At 33.5% G+C, this 20,455-nt stretch overlaps 1 protein-coding gene across 14 annotated transcripts in view; it reads right to left on the bottom strand.

Moving 5' to 3' along the window:
• The window catches only part of BCAS3 (BCAS3 microtubule associated cell migration factor), a 553,048-nt gene that overhangs the window by 303,508 nt on the left and 229,085 nt on the right, over positions 1-20,455 (bottom strand). For 10 of the 14 annotated variants that reach the window (XR_006728831.1, XR_006728832.1, XR_006728830.1 and 7 more), the window contains exons 17-19: positions 11,428-11,472; positions 3,404-3,528; positions 750-915 (exon numbers count right to left, since the gene is read on the bottom strand). Coding sequence is in view for 11 of the 14 variants with exons in the window: in XM_045525584.1 (XP_045381540.1) it covers positions 750-915; positions 3,404-3,528; positions 11,428-11,472 (336 nt within the window). In the remaining 3 variants the exon portion in view is untranslated. The remainder of the gene's footprint in view (positions 1-749; positions 916-3,403; positions 3,529-11,427; positions 11,473-20,455) is intronic. The other 4 variants (XM_045525585.1, XM_045525589.1, XM_045525593.1 and 1 more) reach the window with 1 other exon arrangement.

Raw genomic sequence — 20,455 nt, 5'->3', positions numbered from 1 at the left:
CCACACAAAAACTGTATAAGAATGTTAATAGTAACATTACTAATGTTAGCTACAAAGTGGGAGCATCCATCAACTAATAAATTGACAAAGAATATGCGGTATAACCATATAATGGAGTACTACATGGCCATAAAAGGGAAGGAAGTTCTGATATATGCTACAACATGGATAGACCTTGAAAACAGGCTAAGTGAAAGATGCCAGACACAAAAGGTCATGTACTGTATGTTTCTACTTATATGAAATAATCACAGTAGGCAAATCCACAGAGACAGAAAGTAAATTCGTGGTTGCCTAGGGCTGAAGGGTTTGGAGAAAATGGGGAGTGACTACTAATGGGTATGAGGTTTTTTTCTGGGATGAGGAACTGATGGGTACACAGCTTTTGAAAAGTCACTTACAATGAGTTAATTTTATTATATGTAAAATATGTTAAATGAAAAAGTAATAAACTATCGTTCTGCTAGATGAAAGAAGCCAGATCCCAAAAAAGTATATATTATATGATTCCACTTATATAGAATCCTAGAAACTATAAACTAATCCATAGAAACAAAGAGGGACAAAAGGAGGAGAGATTACAAAGGGGAACGAAGAAACATTTGGGAGTGATGGATATGTTTATTATGTTAATTGTGGTAATTATTTCACAGCTGTACACATATGTCAAAACTTATCAAATGGTACACTTTTAATCTGTCACACCTCAATAAAGCTCTTAAAAAGAGGAAAAAAAAAGGAGATACTACCTAACCAGAGTCCAGCTGGCTCGAGGTGATGTCATCATTTCCAGTGGAGTGTCATCACTAATCTTGGGGGCAGTGCTGAGGGGCCGTGGCTCTATCATGTGCTCCACTAAGGTTCCATAGCAACTGATAATGTACAGGGACTCAACTACAACTTGTTTGGATTGGTCTACAAACAGAGAAACAGAATCTGGATGTGTGATAATGTCATAAAAGGCATACAGCATAATTTTTTTACAAGTATTTGCTCATTAATCTGCTACTGAGGCTGATCAGAGAAAATGAAAAGACAGGAATTTTTTCATACAGTACTTGCTCCTTGCCTAAACGTTGCCTCTTATAAGTAGATGCTAATGAATCTGAAAATCTCTATGCTATTAAATATTTTCAAATCTCAAGCAATTTATTTCAAAAATGACATACCTATGGTCAAAATTTTAATACAGTAAAAAAGTCTTTTGTATTTGTCTACCATGAAATTTCTCCTACATTATGAAAAACTAACAGTATCAGGTAGGACAGGGAAAGACTGACTGAAAAGGAATAATGTATTAGTTACACTGGGTGTACCAACTGAACTGCATGAAAGGCTAGTCGTATGCCTAAATCAGCCTAATGTCTAATCAACTTTCAGAAACTTAAATTTAAAACTTAAATTTCTGGATCAAAATTAAAAAAAACACATGATGTGTCAATGTAGGTTCATCATTTGAAACAAATATACCACTCTGGTGAGGGGAGTTGATAAATGGAGGAGGCTTTGCATGTCTGGGGACAGGAGGTACATGGGAAATCTCTGTACCTTCTGCTCAATTTAGCTGTGAATCTAAAACTGCTCTAAAAAAATAAAAGTCTATTTTACACACACACACACACACACACACCCTCCCCTAAATCCTCTTACTTCTTTTCTTTCAATAGGATCACTGGCCCTCTGTGGTAAGTGAAGATCAACCATACTTTGAGAAGTCAGGTGCTGAATATGGATCTAATCAACTGACTTTATAAGGAATACACATGTACTCACTACCAAAACAGGTTTAGTCCTCTATCTTGGGTTTTACAGTAAACCTAGGAGCATATAAAATCACTCATGAATGCTGGGTGGGTCATCTTATCTCTATGTCAGACGAATCAATTACAGCTGATTTGAGAAAATGGCTAATGACCAGCCAGTGGGACATAAAGGAGTACCAAGTTAAAAGGGTAATTAGAACAGAAGGGAGAAGCATTTGAAATCGAGCTTCACAGAAGGTTTTAACTAGTAACAAAAAGTCCTTTCGATAGCATCATTAAACCTAAGGAGGTAACAAAAAAAAATAAAGATGGGATAAGGAAATGGAAGCCTTGCATACTTTACAGTATCCTCTCCCACTTAGGTAAGGAACCTGCTGTGCCTGAGATCCTATTACCAAGGAGAGGGTCACTGAAAGGCGATAACAAGGGAAAGGGCTGATGTCTGACTGCCAGTATTAAGCATAAAGGAGAGCCATTTTGCCAAGAACAATACAGCCTGTGGAACTCACCAGAGAAGTGCCCCAGTAACAACCCAGCTTGTGACCTACTTTAATACTACTAAGATAATGAGAAAATTGTAACTTAACATTCTAAATTACACACTTGGTTTATTAATGTAGGCATTCTCTTCTATACAGAGACAATAAGGAATCACATACTGGAACATCAATCACAGAAACATTTTAGATATTGATCCTGGTGATCAAAGCAATGATTTAAAAAATAACTACAGTAATCCCCCCTTATGTGCAGTTCAGTTTCAGTTACCTGTGGTCAACCTCGGTCTGAAAATATTAAATATAAAATTCTACAAAAACTCAAAAGCTTCAAATTGTACACTGAGTAGCATGATGAAATCTCACGCTGTCTTGCCTGGGGCATGAATCATCCATTTGTCCGGTGTATCAACACTGTGTATGCTATCAGTCCGTTAGTCACTTAGTAACTGTCTCAGTTATCTGATCAAAAAAATATAGTACTGTATAGGGTTCAGTACTATCCAAGGTTTCAGGCATCTACTGGGGGTGTTGGAACGTATGCCCCAAGGATAAGGAGGGACTACCGTATATCAATTCAAAGGAGCAATGGTAACCACAAAGCTGACTTTATTTCTCAGCGGCATGCTGTTTTTCATCATGTTTTAAAAACATGGCACAGTTGTTGGTTATTTTTAAGTCAAGATTTAATGTTAGAAAATCTGGTTTCAAACTCTGATTCGGATCACATACTAACCAGTGCTTTCAGCTAAAATATTTAAATTTGCTGATCCCAAGTTCATCTTTAAAACAGGGATAACAAGGCTTTCCCTCTCCCTACTTCATAGACAATGTGAAATTAGCTTGTAAAAATATAAAAGTGATAAAACGGGTATGGAATTGACAGCATTGAGATCACCTGTAGACTGTTACCCTAAAAAACAAAACAAAACCACTCAATGGACAATTCATTTCACATCTATAGTGAGAGGATAGTTTTCTTCTGGACTAGGCGTGAGTAACAGAGGAGAGACATGCTAAGTAAATGGGAAAATTGGTTTCTGAACTATAAGGTACAAGATTATTCTACAAGAATTGCTATCAATTTTTCTTAAGAATCAAAAATTACACATGGAAAGTTTGAGCGTCAGTAAAAATACATACCTTTTTCTCTTTTCAGACCTGCATTATTTGCAAACCATGACCTGGATGTCCCAAAAATAGCAGCCACGCAAAACTCTCCGCCCACTGATTTGCTGGGTGAAATTTGTGGAGGAGGTTTAACTTTGCTTAAAAAATAAAATGACAGGAAAAAAAATTATCACAATGAAATGACACTCCTCTAATGACAGATTCCCCTTTAAATTCCACCCCAAAGCAAATCCTCCAATATGAACATGCATTTTGCCTTAAGTAACAACTGATAATGTGAAACTATGCTTTGGAGTAAAAGTAAAATTAGTTCAAAGTTCCAGAGTCTTGTCAAGATAGCAGCTTATAAGACCAATAAAAACTAAATCCTTTTTGAAGTATGTGCTGGCAAAACCCAAGTCACCTCTTTTCAGATGGATAATATTTTCCTGATTGATTTAAAAGTGGAGCAATACTACCAGCATAAACATCTCACAATAGTAAAATGGATCATCATTTCATTTTAATATATAAAGAGTGAGATTAACAATATACATGAAGATAGCATTTGTGAAAATCAGATGATATAAAATGAAACCTTGAAACTGCTCTCAGCCTTAAAGCTATGGAGAATTAGACAATGTATGGGGAGAATATCTAATGATATTCCCCTCTGCTAGTCAATCTCCAATGTCAAACAACATTATTTCTACCTTCTTTTCCCCACACTTTCCTTTATCACTTTATTTCTCAATAAAGTATGGTGAGATGGAAAAAGAGAGTTTTGAAATCAGAAAGAAACATGAATTTGAATCCCAATGCTGTCACCTATTAGCTATTAGACTTTTGGTTAAGTTATTTAACCTCTCAGAGTTCAGACTACTAATATATAAAATATAAATACAGTAGTTTCTATGTCATTGGGTTATTTTAAGGATTATGTTTGTTCTCAAAATGTAGTCCTTAACTAGTAGTACCACCTGGGCAATTTGTAGAAATTCAAGCAAATACTAATTAGGTACCATCCCAGACCTACTAAATCAGAAACTCTGGGAGTGGAGCCCAGCAATCTGTGTTTTTTAACAAACTCTTTAGGAGGTTCTGATGTATGCTCAACTTTGAGAACCACTGTATCAGACAAAGCAAGTAAAGCTCCCACGGCAGTCCTTTATCATATTATAATACTCAACAAATGTTAACTCTTCTATAAAGCCCACAGCCCTCACTTAATTTCCAAAAAAATTAGACTTTGCTTTGGTAATTTCAGTTTCCCAGTTCCTTTGACACTGAGATATCTTACGTCCTGAGGCTTCTGTTTTAACATCTTCCATCTAAGGAAAGCTAAAAGTCTGCATTAGAGGCTACTGGGATTGTTTCCTTTGGTCTACCCCTTGGAACAAAATCCATGGGAATGCACATTGCTATATAAGAAAAAAACCCTCTTCTTTCCATCATTAACACTTCTTAAACACTTCACTTTGTTCCCAAAACAAATAACATCCATGCCTAAAATATCAGTACCAGTCACAGTCAGACTTGCAGTGACAAGGAATAAAGACATAGTTTTTTTTTTAAAACAAAGTTTCTATGACGAAATGAATCTGGTTCTACAGTTTCACTGTAGCTGTATCTGCCACAACTGCAACAACCTACCTCCAGAAAAGAAGACTCTCCTCTGCCCTACACCTGAACAAACATGCACCTTCTCTTAATATCTGGGTCCTTGGCATCAGAATTGTTCTTTCTGGTTATGATGCTCTCTGTTGTGTTACCTTAGAAAGCCATCATTTCCATCACTGAACTACTATCACTGAACTGACAAGTTCCTACAAGCGGTATCTTTGAAGTACTATCGGTAATTTTTAACTCTTCAGGGATTTTTGAGAGGCTGATAGTGAGGAGGAGGAGATAAAAACCAATTCTAGAATTTTTTAAAAGCAGTTTGCAATTGTGTGACTACGTGCTTTTACTAGAATCACCATCAGGAAACAATGATACTACAATATACCCATAAACCCCACAGGGACAAACTCAAAGCTCCTTGTAAATTATTGGTGTGATTTTTGTTGTTTTTGTTTTTAAATCATGCGGTAACAAGTGAGTATGCCACTTCCTAAGAGAAAATATGGTTCCTCTAAAGTATGCACCCTAAACAAACTTAAAAATAGTTGCTTCTAGGCCAGATGACTATCTTTCTAACATAATAATAAAGAGTATAAAAATGATAGGACATCAGTTTAGTCTTTGAACATACAAAAATATGTTGTTTATTAGCTTACAGTCTAATCAGCCCATGTCAAAAACTAAAATCTCTTGCACACCTATAAGTTACACACAATTCAGTTTTGAACACACAAGTAAAAAGCATCCACAGTGTCATTTTACATAAGTTCATTATCTCCTATAGACAATATGTATTTGATGGTAAAAGTATGCTTAATTTATGTAAAGACTTATCATTTCATTATTATAGTTCATCATTTCTTCTTTCTCCTCTGATAGGACCTTAATAAATGCTATTAGTAAACGTTTCTGTTTAATAAGGAATCAAAAGAGTTTTCATCCTGAAAATAACTTACTACTTGCTTGCTACATGACATAGTATTGGGTATAGAGCATATTGGGTAAACACATGCATATAAACTTAATCCTATCATCAATCTACATCTGGAGTGACTGTGGTATTTAAACAAAACAGAAAAATAAAAATGTGTATGTGTGTATAAGATTTGCAGAGGAATAAAAAGGATAAATACTCTAATGAAAAGAATGTTATTAATAAAATGTTTTCTAAGTGACATACCCAAAGTTAGAAATTTTAACTTTGGCTCAATTTGCCCTTCATTCTAAATTACAAAAAGACCAGGCCAGGCACAGTGGCTCACGCCTGTAATCCTAGCACTCTGGGAGGCCGAGGCAGGAGGATAGCTTGAGCTCAGGAGTTTGAGACCAGCCTGAACAAGAGCGAGACCCCGTCTCTACTAAAAATTGAAAGAAATGATCTGGACAGCTAAAAATATATATAGAAAAAAATTAGCTGGGCATGGTGGCACATGCCTGTAAGTCCCAGCTACTTGGGAGGCTGAGGCAGGAGGACTGCTTGAGCCCAGAAGTTTGAGGTTGCTGTGAGCTTGACGCCATGGCACTCTAGCACAGGCAACAGAGCGAGATTTTGTCTCAAAAAAAAAAAAGAAAAGAAAAAAGGCCAAATCTAGGAAATCTTGGTAGAAGCAAAATGGCTTTTTCTTCTAATGTGTGTTCAGCAACATACCATGCATGAACTTTTCCACAATGATACAAAATATTTATATCACAAAATAACCTTTTGATGACAGAAAGATAAAACATTGGAAAATGATACATATGTGAATGGAATAAAAAAGCGCTAGCCTTGTAAATCAAGTAAATTTACAGATTGGTGACCCAATCCTTATAAGAACATTCCAATACTAACCATTTTTTCTTTTCTTATTCTAAATTATCTCTCGTTTTCCTCTGAAAGGGGTCTTTAAAAATCTCATTACAGAACATCTGCAAGTATAAAAAGAATTCCTCTGTAGCACAACACAGTGACTACAATCAACAATAAGTTATGGTATACTTTAAAATAACTAAAAGAGTGGATGGAATTGGAATGTTCCTAACACAAAGAAATGATAAATGCTTGAGGTGATGGATATCACAATTACCCTGATTTGACTAGTACACATCGTTTATCTGTATCAAAACATCACATGTTCCCTATAAACATATACAACTGTTACATAGTAATAATCATTAAAAATAAAAAAAGAATTCCTCTGGTTGTTTGGATGCCTTCTCTCATTTATTCATTTATTAAGTTTACAATGATATAAAAATAGTACTTCAATTTATATTGGTGTCCAGAAGTTTAATTGCATTATGTGGGCTTATTCAGTTTTTTAGTATATGAGAATAAACCATACTGAGAGTTCTAATGCACTCCTTTCAACTGATAACCCTTGCTCCTTTACTCCCCCCTTAGCTTTTCATAAATAACTCCATGTTCAAAAAAAATTTTTTTTAAATTTGGCTTACCTTATGAGCAAAACATAACAGAAAAATGAAATAAATGGAACTTTTACCATATCAGGTAAAATAATGATCACAGAACTCATATTTACTAAGCTTGATACAAATGAACATAACTTATTAAAAAACGAAATATACAAGCAAATAAAAAACGAAAACAAACAAAAAAGGTGCTAAATTTAAAAATCAAGAGTTTACATTCTTTGTCATTTCTTCTGAGGAAATGTTTAACCATCCAACCATAGAATGAGAATCATTTTCATTGCCATCAGAAGTTGTAGGAATAATAACATTATAAGACCCTTAAAAATATTTACAAAGTCTATTCAAATTCCCCATTTTTCTTCCATTGGCCTTTATTATGATATGTAATCCAGTCAGATCAACATATTGAATTTCTTTTGCCTGTTTTTTCTCCACACTCAATTGCAAACAAAAAAAAAGAAATACAAAACTCTAACAGTATCTGCTAAAAATTCACAGGGCAATGATCACCATCTGGATAATTGTACTATGTATCATAGAAGGGGGATATAATAATATATGATGTATCTGTGGATGGCATGATAAGCAGCAATGTGGTCTAGTGCCTTGTTTAGAAGGACACAAGCATGGAAGAAGCTAACATGAGATAGAAGCACCATTTCTTTCCTTTTCTAAAACATAAGAGAACAGTCAATATTTGAGTTTAAATGCAAGAGACAATATTGACTGAAGAATTTACAAGTGGTATAATGGCTTTCTGTTAAAGAGTTAAAAAAATATTTTTTAGAAGTTTTCTCTCCTTCTCCACTTTATTTTCTAAAATAAAACTCAAGAGGGGAAACTAAAAGTATTTTATTTTAAATAACTAAAGATATTAATAATCTAAAATTATTCTATTGTCACAAATTATTCTCAAAGGTCTAATAGATTTATCTAAACATGACACATAAGAAAATTTCTCCTCTGCATATAAATCTTATCTTTTAAAAAATGAAATTATAAAATTTAAAAATATTTGAGAATAAAATTAGTTTACATGAAGTATTTATGTATTGATCAAATATTCATAGAGTGCCAATTAAAACTTTAAATGTAATTTGATATGTAAATTTTAATTCTTCTTTAAATTTAACCTTATATAATAAAAAGACATTTTTACAAGTAAGGGATGTATTTATATGGACTATGTATTTTCCATCAATTATGCATATTTTTTGATAAGCACTTCAAGAATAGCAGTAGCTTAAATACAATACTACATGCACATTAGGACCGAAATAAATTCTTCTTACTTATGTATAATAGTGAAAGCAAAATATAATTTTAAAAACTCACATTGGAATTATTTCTCTTAAATTCCTATGTTTAAAAGTGTATGTTACATGTGTAATGCTTCTATATAATGCTGTAATTATTTTATATAGTCATTCAAACTAAAATATGCTAGGTAAGCTAACCCAGAGGATATATACTATACTACTAGGGAAGTCTAAGATGACTAAAATGTCAAAGATGGTTTACTTAGTTTACTTTTCACCAAGCTTATTTTGTTATCTAAGGGAAGGGCCCTATTGTAAAACTGACTCATCTGAAAGTGCATGAATTTAAAGAACTAAACCAGTTTAATGAAGGATAAAGAATTAGTAGAAATTGTGATATACCAAAAGCAAACTCTTAATTAAGGTAAGTGTTGCAACTTGAAACTAATAAAAAATTTGTAAGAAATTTACATTTCTTTTTAAGAGGAATTATAAAAATTTTATTTTCATCTCAAATACATATATTACCCTACAACTGGAAATACTATAAACACATTTATTTAGCATAATGTTTTATTTTAGAATAGTAAATAAAAATGTTCTCAAGTTGAATGTTAAATATCTTGGAAACATAGCAAAAACTATTTAAAACAAAGAAGCTCTTAGAAACAACATGGAAGAAGTTGTCAAATTTATATTAATTTTGCTGCCTTAATTTGAGGTTTCATTAAGATCTTAATGGAAAAAACATGCACCACTGGTAAAGGAACATTTTAAAGGAGGACCTTTTAGTCTAGTATAAGTGACTAAAAACGAGTTTCTTGTGAGCTAACGATGGCATCAAACAAACCACAAAGCAGTCTTCTAAAAGACAGGCAATGATTTAAAAGTCTACTATATTTCATATATCCCTTTCTTTAATCTGGCTCTTTTAATCTTGTTTCAACCTCAAATCATTTCTGGTTGACAAGTGCTTTTGCTTAAATGTGAGGAGCACATAAGCTGTTGGAGGAATGAACTTTTCTTATTTAACACACAACGGTTGTTACTCCATCTTTAGGTCTATGTAAAAACTTCAATCTTTATTAACATACTAAAACACTTTTCTTTGTATACTGAGAGTAAAGAATTTATCTGAAAATGGAATTTAATTCTAAAGTTAGTCTACAAAGGAATTTTGTCATATGTTGAATATGTCATAAAAATTCACTACTCAATGTAAGCTCCTAAGTTTAAGAGGCACATATCTCATTTGTTTTTAAAAGAAATCCGGTTAACAAAATGAATAAAGATTGACTTTCATGAGATTTATACTCACATATACCCTGAATTTCCTTAGAATAGCTTTGCAAACTGTGTCCTAATTATAATACTGCATTTCAAGGAGGAAAATTTTATGCTGATTTGTTTTATGTCACCTATTCTTATACGATAATGAAATATTCAGATGTTCCTGTGGCATGTGAACACTGAATTAGTTTGTGTCAAATAAAAATCAGTCTTAAAGAACTATTTAAGCTTCTTTTTGTCTGAGAAAAAAAGTTGGGAGGTTCTTTCTAGTATAATAGAACACTGTGAATAATTCCCAATAGTTGTTATGAGAACTACATATATATGTATGGAAGCAGAACTCTTTTAGGTATTCTGACTAAATCAACAAAATTGACATACCTTACATTTCTCAAAACTTCCCTTTGGCTAACATACTCTTAAAAGCAGAAAACATGGTCTGATTTAAAGAAGCTTCTTTTCAAACATAGTATTTTCCCCTGAAACTGGAAAATAAACAGTAGCAGTAGCTAACATTTACTAATCATTTACTATGTGCCAGGCACTGATATATACTAATATATACTAATATAGATATATCTGTATCAATTCATTTAACCCTCACAATGAACTCACGAGGTAGGTATCTTTAATAGATAAGAAAAATAAGAAACAGGTTTTAGAAAATTTTCCCAAGATCATATCACTAGTAAATGTGTGAGCTGGAATTTAAGATACAGGCAGTATGATTCCGGAGCCCCAACTCTTAATCATTAAACATTTTATACCAGATTCTTAATACATTCTATTTCCCATCTTTATAACAAAGTATTAAGTATACTCTATTTCTTTTCTATGCTCATCATGCCTAAGACTGACAATGCTGTATTCTATGTACTGTTATAAAAAGAATGTACTAAATAATTAAGTTACAGTGAGTAATGCTAAAAATTCAAAATAATAAATTATTCAGGAGTTTTATGTGAAACGTCATCATCATGTAGCTCCTTATATACTTAAACTATTCAAAACAGAGGTCACTATTGTCCCTTTAGGACTAAATAAAATGCAGTAAAACTTTATAGGGCATTTTTGTTATACTTTAAATATATTTATATTTCAAAATAAATTATATCTTCAAACATTATGCATGATATATAGGGAACTTCTATCACTGTAATACTCAGAGCTTTAAATCTTGGGTGTTAGCCTTGTCTTGTAATATCCACAAGGTATTGAGAGAATTCTTCTATTTTATTTTTTTTAAACATTCTTTTTTCTTTTTCACTTTTCAAGGAATGAAGTAAAACCACAAAACTGCTTTTTTAAAGCTTAAATATCAACATTCATTTTCCATCTACAAATTATTCAGTAATTTGGTGCATCTATCTGTGATCAGGCCATGCAACTGAAAACAAAAACTACAAAACAAAGTTACTTTTTTAGAGTACAGCAAATGAATTAGGCATGCGGGACTGAACTGGAACTCACCATGGAGCTTTTATGGAAAAACACCCCGCTCCAAAGAGATAAGGCCTTCATGGAAAAGGGGGGAAAATGCACAAAAAATTAGAGAAAAACTCATTTAACATTAACAAATACATGTATATCATACTGTTATAGAGTATGGATAAAAATAACTAAAAAATCAGTAATCATTTGCAATTCTGTTGTACATACTGTCTCATATAACCGATACACAGAATAATGTGTAATAACAAGGCCCTTAATTTTCATAGAGTTAGGGATTACAAATTTTCTATTTCTCCCCCTTTTCTGGAGCACCCCTATGGTATTTCTAAGTTAAAATAAAATAAAATTCACTGCTGAGGCCCTTTAAAAAAAGTACAAGTTAAATGGAATAATCAAATGGAGAAGAATGAGATTAATAGCAACCAATATGTGGTTGTGTGACCAGAAATGTTTGAAATTAGCTAAGGAAGGCTAAATGAAAAATTTGATACATTGTTTGCTGTTCCCTGGTTGTAGTCTCAGAGCCATAGAAAGAAGGCACGTATTTTTCAAGCTGTTTATTTGTAGTAAGTTGAACTGCATATTGTTGATCAAAGAAATAAATACAAAGTATAAGTAGTATTATAATTTTTCTTTATTTTTGGTCATATTCCAGGAAATCAGCATGTTTCTTAATAGCAGTACAAGAGGTTAGCTGCAGCTTCCTCTACCTGGCCTGTACCAGGCTAGGTTGGTACACAGCAAATTAAAGCAACAATTGCTTGTTTTATTTTTTTGTTTTATTTTTTTTATTTTTTTGAGACAGAGTCTCGCTTTGTTGCCTGGGCTAGAGTGAGTGCCGTGGCGTCAGCCTAGCTCACAGCAACCTCAAACTCCTGGGCTTAAGCGATCCTACTGCCTCAGCCTCCCGAGTAGCTGGGACTACAGGCATGTGCCATCATGCCCGGCTAATTTTTTTATATATATATATTTTAGTTGGCCAGATAATTTTTCTATTTTTAGTAGAGACAGGGTCTCGCTCTTGCTCAGGCTGGTCTCGAACCCCTGAGCTCAAGCAATCCACCTGCCTCGGCTTCCTGGAGTGCTAGGATTACAGGCGTGAGCCACTGTGCCCGGCCAATTGCTTGTTTTAAATACAACTGGAGACATAAAGTGGGACTTCAATGTTAAACATACTTCGCCTTAAAATTCATTTAAGATATGCTATGCATATTTGCATACAAAGACAAATTGTTTGATTTAATTATATCTAAAACAAAATGGTGCTGTGGCATCTGGCATTTGGAAGACATACAAAATGGAGGAGGGGCAGCAGGCGTGGCAGGCCACACCTGTAATCCCAGCACTTTGGAAGGCTAGAGCAGAAGGATGGCTCTGAGGCCAGGAATGTGAGACCAGACCTTGTTGCTACATTAAAAAAAAAAAAAAAAAATTGCCCGGCATGGTGGTGTACACCTGTAGTCCCTGCTATTCGGAGGGCTCTGGTGGGAGAATCCCTTGAATCCAGGAGTTCGACGTTATAGTGAGCTATGATCAAGCCACTGGACTCCAGCTTGGGGAACAGAGTGAGACCCTGTCTTCATCTCTTAAAAAAAAAAAAAATAGGGGAGGAAAGTACATGGGTAAAACATGTAAAACGTAGGTATTTCTTTCTTGAAATTTGGTTCTAGGCACATTGAAAAAAAAATCCTGCTGATTAGCGTTAATTTCCCAGTAAACTGTGTATATCTGACCACAAATTAAAACTTAAGGAAAATGTTTTCATAACAGTTGAGTACAATTTTGATGCTTGAAACACATAATATACGAAGAAGGGAAGTGAGACATATAAAAAAGATAATAACTGGAAGAAAGTGAGGTAAAAGGAAAAGTGAGATACAGGGGGGAAAAAAACTTTAGAGACAATGTCAATGCCAAGCAAGGATAATTCTCTCATAGTCAATGATAAGAACACAACCAAGGATATGATGTCATCATCCCCATTTAAAACAGTGGATTTTAAAGATTTTGACTATGACTGATAGGAGTACATTTTAGGGTGCAAGCTGGTATGTATATGAAGACACACAAACAAGACTGAAACAACAATTTAATGAATGTGGTTTTTATTTGTAATAAACTTTACTGTTTTCCATTTCGGTGTTTTATAAACATTAATGTTGAGATTATGTTACAATGCAGTTACATGCATATTCTAACACAGTAGGTCTGGCTGGGATCTGAGATTTTGTATTTCCAACAAGCTCCTAGGTAATGTCAATGCTGCTGGTTCTGAAGAACCACTAGCAAAATCTCATTTTATTTTATTCTATTTCATTTAAAAAAAATGTTGGTCACAATTCCCTTATCTGATTTCATGACTACCTAATTACCTCAGAAACAAAATGGTACTAGAGCTCACTCTACACTTTGAAAAACACAGATTTAAATAACTGAGACTACCTGAAGAGTCCAATCTCTGAATGGCATAATGATCCCACTCCGAAATGATGAGAAAACAAAAGGTTCAAGCCATTTCTATATGTCCACAAATACCTCTAAAACAAACATGTTTTTATTGCCATACAATATCCAACTTCTCTTAATTTTACTTCATTAGACAGGACACCTGAAATTACCAAATAGTCCAAATGATTCTGACAGAAGTGCTTGCAATCTGGAACTCCAGGCTTAAATTACTCTTTAGTGTATACTGTACTTACTCTGGACAGTCTCCCATCTCATCCCAGGTATCAGAATAAAATTGATTTATTATAAAGAATTTAGAAGCTTTTATTTAGTCTTTTATCACTTCATCAACGCCAAAAACCAACCGAACAAAAGTGAAACAAAACCTTCAAGTTTCTAAAAATTCAAAAGACCATCTGATGTTCCCCACCTATCGAGCCAGCAAATACCTTTCCCCAGGCTTAGGTTTCCTTATGTATAAAAAAGAAACTTACATTAGCCAAACAAATGATACAGGAACTTCAAAATCTCCTAGATTTTCCTTTCCAGGCAGTAACATGTTGCCAAAAAGATTTCTCCAGCCACTTCCTTGCCCCATGATCCCAAAATGAACTATAAAACTCCAGACACTGTAGTTAACAGGCTTGTACTAAATAAATAACATCATTGTCAAGTTTAAAGACAATAAGTCTCACTATTCACAATGTAACCCACCTGTGTTAATTAAAAGTTATCTTACTTCATTCAAATAAGGATCCACTGGCTAATACAGCTCAATGAGAAAGAAGAGGGTTGAAGAGACAAGGTGAGATCCTGGTTTAGTATGTACACTGGGCATGTATCCAGTGAGTACTCACCCACTTCTTGCCTAGTCCTATAAGCTGGACCTCTGCCATATACATGTGAAAGAAGATCCACAAACTCCAAAGAATTGTAGCGACTGATGTAATTACTTTGTATGGGTAGTGTCAGCTGTTCTTTTGAAATGTGCCTGCTTCATCTTTTCTTAGTAGCAAAAAAATGAAAATATAAAGTCACCAAGTACAAATCCATGATCCAGCTGTCTTCATCTATGACTTTCCTCTCCCCTTCCAAAACTCCACAGCTGTAGTTTTGTATTGAAGTGGTATGGGGGTGTGAAGAAGAGGGAAGAGATATGTGAGTGGGAGTATATGCTGAATTGAATATTGTCTGTAGTAACATATGCAACTCAAATTACTATATTCAGACCTGAAGAATTGTTTTCCAATAACTATTAAGTTTCAGTAGGCTTAACAATCCTGCCACATAAAACCTGTTCAATTTGTCACAATTTTGAGCTGAATTCTGATTGAAAAACCTCAAGAAAAATTGGTCAAGAGACTAAAATCCGGAAATGTTATAGATTTATTTATAGACCACCATGAAATGACCTGGCCATTAGTTTTCAAAGGGTTTCTTCTGGAGACACTCAGAAGATAAGAAGGAATTATGTTTTGTAACATACCATAATGCTATGTAAGTCATTAAACTCTGATCCATTTTGTTGAATGTCACATAGTACCACAGAATCTTTGGTCTTACTAGCTGAAAACAAGGCAAATGTGAAGATTGTTTTTAATGTAAGGAAAAAGTAAAACTAGATTTGATTTGAAACCCTCAAATCCTCTATAATCTGACTCTAGTGGTAAAATGTATTATGATTCTATTCAATCATCTTCAGAGTTAAAGAAGTATATGGAGTCTAGGAGAGAAATTTAATATACATACTCTATAAATCCTGTTTTTCAATTAATCACATCCTATGACAATTCAGGCAATACGACATGACAGACATCAGAATGAGCCCATATAAACATTAAATGTACTGAATAAGATATAAAGTAGAGAAAAAGCTATACAATGTTATGTGTAAAATATTGAAGTAAAGCTGTATTTTTCTAAAAGTAAATTCTAGGGACTCTAATGACTTCTAAATTCTGTGTGCTCTCTGTTAAAGGAACAACTGAAGTGAACTCACATTACTTACATGCATATGAGCAAATTATTCCTAATGTAATTTTCAAGTTCTTTGAATTTTTCATTAATTTAATTTTAATTGCTCCCTACCAAAGAGACCTGTGGTACTGTTGGTGCTCAAACTATTGATCTATAGGGCAGACTGAAGCTGCAACAGACAATAGGCTAATTTTAGAGATATATGACATGCAAATTCATATTACAAACTCAAGATTTAAAAGATTTTCATTATAAAAACATAGATAATGTTCAAATTCTGCCATATGTGGCAGCAAAGAGACTAGCATATCAAAACTAATGTCAAACATCTATAGAAAGTTATGCCTGCTGACATAGAGTAGACATCATCCAGAAAAAAAATTCCCAGATTTATGGCAAAATGCAATAAACTATGGTGTAGTTTAAGTACTCCATTTATTCAGCATAAAAATTGGAAACTCAAATTATGGTAAATATATTGCATATGTAGTCATATCCATATATATTCTAATGAAAATACAATCTCCATTATTTTACATGTGGAATCAAACATCCATAGCTTAGCTTTGAAGAACTACTAGTTACCTAAGACAGAGATGAGAGGTGGAGAATTACCATGTGCTATTATGTTTGGTGGTTCTTTCTCCATATCTTTCCTATTTTATTCTCAGAACTTTGCCTATAAGCTTTAGGGCTTCAGGCCAAACTATCTAAATGAGACAAGGCAGACCTAATTGAATTAAAAAAAGGGACAGACCTTCTTTAAGGCCTACTATATGTCAGTGTCATTTACTCACATAGCAAGGTCTGATGGTAGATTTGGTCTACAAACAGAAACTAAAGATGTTCAAGTAAATGCTATTAAATGCTTCAATTTAGTATTATTTAAAATGATCTATGTTTTCTAAATGAGGCTTCTGCTCACCAGCACTGGTCTAGGGCTGCCCAAACAGTGAGGTTTAGAAATGAGGTAATGCGATCAAAGAACCAGCAGGAACTCATACATAAGAAGGCTAAAAGATTATAATCCATATATATATAAATTTTTCTTTTTCAGATGAAGAAACTTACTGAGGACACACTGGTAAATAGGAGGCAGACCTAGATGAGAAGTCAGGGCCTCAGACTTCTAATTCAATATTTTTCCATTATGTTACCTAACCTGCTACAGAGTGGGGCTCAAGGTTCCTAATGCCTCCCTCTAACTCCTCAAAAAGAAATGAATAACGCTGGGAAAAGGGGAAAAGCAGGGAAAGCTACTTCCATTTAACAAAAAGGAAACCTATGAAAGAGCAAATCCTTTCATGTTTACTTCACAAAAAATGGTCACCTAGGTAAGAGCAAAGCAGTAACTTCATTCTCAATTTTTGTATTTTTTGTTACCATGAAACTACTGTGACTTCAGAAAAAACTTAATGTTCTTTGCTCACACCCACAAAATAATGAACATATATAAGTAAATTCAGATTTAAAGCAGATAAAATTAAGCACACTGGTGAAAATTTTTGTTTTGTAAATTCTTACATAGAAAGCATTTTTAAAAACTTGATCAATCCCTTGAGTCATAAATTCAATAATTAAATCTATGAAATGCTGCTAATAAATCCCTACTATAAAAACCTAACATCCAAGACACGGAGCAATCCCTAAGCACCCAGTTTCACTTTTCATGGATGAGGAGAGGTATTCTTATTTATATATGATGAAAACATGATCGATATAGTACACTGGGCTTTCTAATCCTCCAGTCTTAGACTGGAAGAAAATGGATTCTGTTTGAATGCGTGATTGTTGAAGCCAAATAATTTCTACCACTTCTCTTACTTTCACCAATGTATACCATCACAGAGTTAATTAAGCAGCAGCTGTTGCCAAAACAGGCTTTATTTCCTCCAAGTGCTGCTTCAAGGTACTGAACAAGAAGGTGTAAATACATCTGTCTTTTGCCATTTGTAAGTCTACTGGCCTCATGTATGTCTTGGAGTGAGACAGATGGTCCCTGACACTGCACAGGCTTTCAGGGATATGTATTTGAAAAAATAAGAGGGCAGATGTTAAATATGGTAAACACACGTTTTGTCCCCTGAAGGTTTAAGTTGATGCTTCTATCTCAATTTGGAGATTTAAATATTGGATCTTAGGACATTCTTAGAAATCCCCACTCTAGAAATTTAACTTTTTATGGTTATTTTATGCCTATATACAAAATACCTAGGACACAGCACAAATGAAAACTGATTTTACCTATGTATACAATTTTACTAACTATATTATCAGGTATATTGAAAATAGTCATAGAAATTACATGTCTATAAATGGGGTCAGCTCTGTTCCTTCTACATAATCCATGTCAAATACTTATTAATTTCATTTTAAAAACACTAGGAAAGGAGATTCATAAAAGCAAAGTTTGCGTAAATGAGAATTTCCAGAATGAAGACAGACATGGAAAATGAAAACCCACTTGTTCATCACCCTGGTGACCTTAACATAGCAATCAAATTTCTTAGTAAATACAATAAAATTTCATGAAAATAATTAATGCAAATTAGCTAACTGTAGTCTTGAGAACTGGCCACAGTAAAACAAAACTTAATGAAATAAATAAACATAGCCTTTAAAATCTAATAGGATGAAATCTAATGAGATGACTTATTATCTGGGATTTGCTTCAAAACTCAGCATTTGGCAAAAATGGAAATTCAGAGAACATATTTTGTTCTCATAAATCAAATATTACTTTTGACAAGGCAAAATACATGTATTTTAATAAAATTTTAAGTTTTAAGATAATAAAACCACAATTATATTCTGAAAACTCTATGAGCAAATGTTTAGGGTGACCTGCAGGAAAAGAATGATAACAAAACTGACAATAGCAGTTTCTGAGCATAACCAACAAACTCTTCAGAGAATGGCTTAAGGGTATTAAGTCTTACAATCCAGCTATGGTCAAGTTATGACCACTATCATCAACGTCTTTATCAGTCACCTACTCTATATTAACCAGAAGGGATAAAAAGAATAGTACAAGAGGAGGTACAAAAGAATAGTAGGTTGGGTAATTTGTAGTGCACTAAAGCTCTGCCACAAGTTGAAAATTCATTATATGCAACAATTATGTGGCATAAAAAAGCAACTAATAAAATATATTGTAACATCTCTTGATAATCATACTGTGTTTATGTAAGAGAATGTCCTTGCCTTTACCAATTACACACTGAAGTATGTAGGGATAAGGAGATATTAAGTCTGCAACTTATTCTGAAATATTTAGGAAAAACATAATGCATTATTGTATATGCAGACAGAGTGAAAGACGGTGAATACTACAGCAAATAAGTTAAACTATTAACATTTGGGAAATTTGGGTATACAGGAATTCTTTTTGCTAGTCTTGCAACGTTTTTTTAAGTCTGAAATTACATCACAAAAAATTAAAACCAAGCACTCATTGTGAGACAAGTATGAATTATTCTGTCTAAAAACTTCGATACAGGGCATGCTAAAAAGAATTTAAAAACATGGCAGAAATAAAATGGTTTCAAAATGGAGATGCAAAGCCTGGTCAACAATACAAGTAGCTTACACTAACATCAGTTTCAAAGCACATAAAATAACTCAGATTCATAACACTTGATTAACAATTATTTTGTCCACAGTGAAACAGTATACATGCCCCCAAAATCTGAGAATTGTGAGAAAATTTATGAAAAGAAAAGGGAACATAAAGAATTTATCTAAGTTCATAAAGTATGGTAGCACAGGAGGACACCTGATGATTAACAGTTCCTATTCATTCTAGTGTAGAGAGAAGGAGGGTAGCAAGAGACTGTGAGAGAGATTTTTTCTTTTTATGGAAAATTTCAAATGCTATATACGAAAGTAAACTCACTTCCCACCCCTCCCCACAAATAATTTGAATTAAATTCTAACATTATATCATTTTATGCATAAAAATTCAGTCACTATCACAGAGATATATTTGGAGAAGCTTATTAGAAAAATAGAGCTAATCATTCCATTATAAAACATTGTAGCTCTTAAATTAAAAAATAAATACACACACATTAGAAACAAAGCACCAGAATATGCTTTCATGTCTCCAGGAACCTTTTAAACTTTCTTCTTATACTCCCCTCACTCTGAATATAAAATTAAATTACAGAAAAACAATTTTGAGGATGGTTTGACTTAGAGTCAGGAAAGACAGGCAAAGATTTGTAAGTACTTTGTAGTATTGTACAATGCTGAGGTGAACTAAAAAAATACAATTATGTACTGACTGACCAGTAAGTGAAAAACAAACTTTGAAATTATGATTCAAGATTTAGTCTCATTTTTATTTGATTCTACATGCCAGAAATGTAACATAATAAAGGCCAAACGATCACTACCTTAAAATGTCTGATTTGGGATATAGGTTTGCTGTATTTTTCCTTTTTTCCCCTTATAATGCCACAAACTCAATTTTATTTCTTTATATAGCAATAGAATCACATTATACACAAACACCACTTGTGTGGGTAGAGAGCCAATTTCTATGTTATGATAATAACACAGAACATAAAGGCCTTGTCCCTGAGAACAGAGTATTTTTTTCTGACAAAAGTGACTTCTA

The sequence above is a fragment of the Lemur catta genome, chromosome 15 (assembly GCF_020740605.2).
Source record: "Lemur catta isolate mLemCat1 chromosome 15, mLemCat1.pri, whole genome shotgun sequence".
Taxonomy (NCBI): Eukaryota; Metazoa; Chordata; class Mammalia; order Primates; family Lemuridae; genus Lemur; species Lemur catta.
The sequence above is the reverse complement of the archived record's forward strand: the minus strand, read 5'-3'. Positions and strand labels throughout refer to the sequence as shown.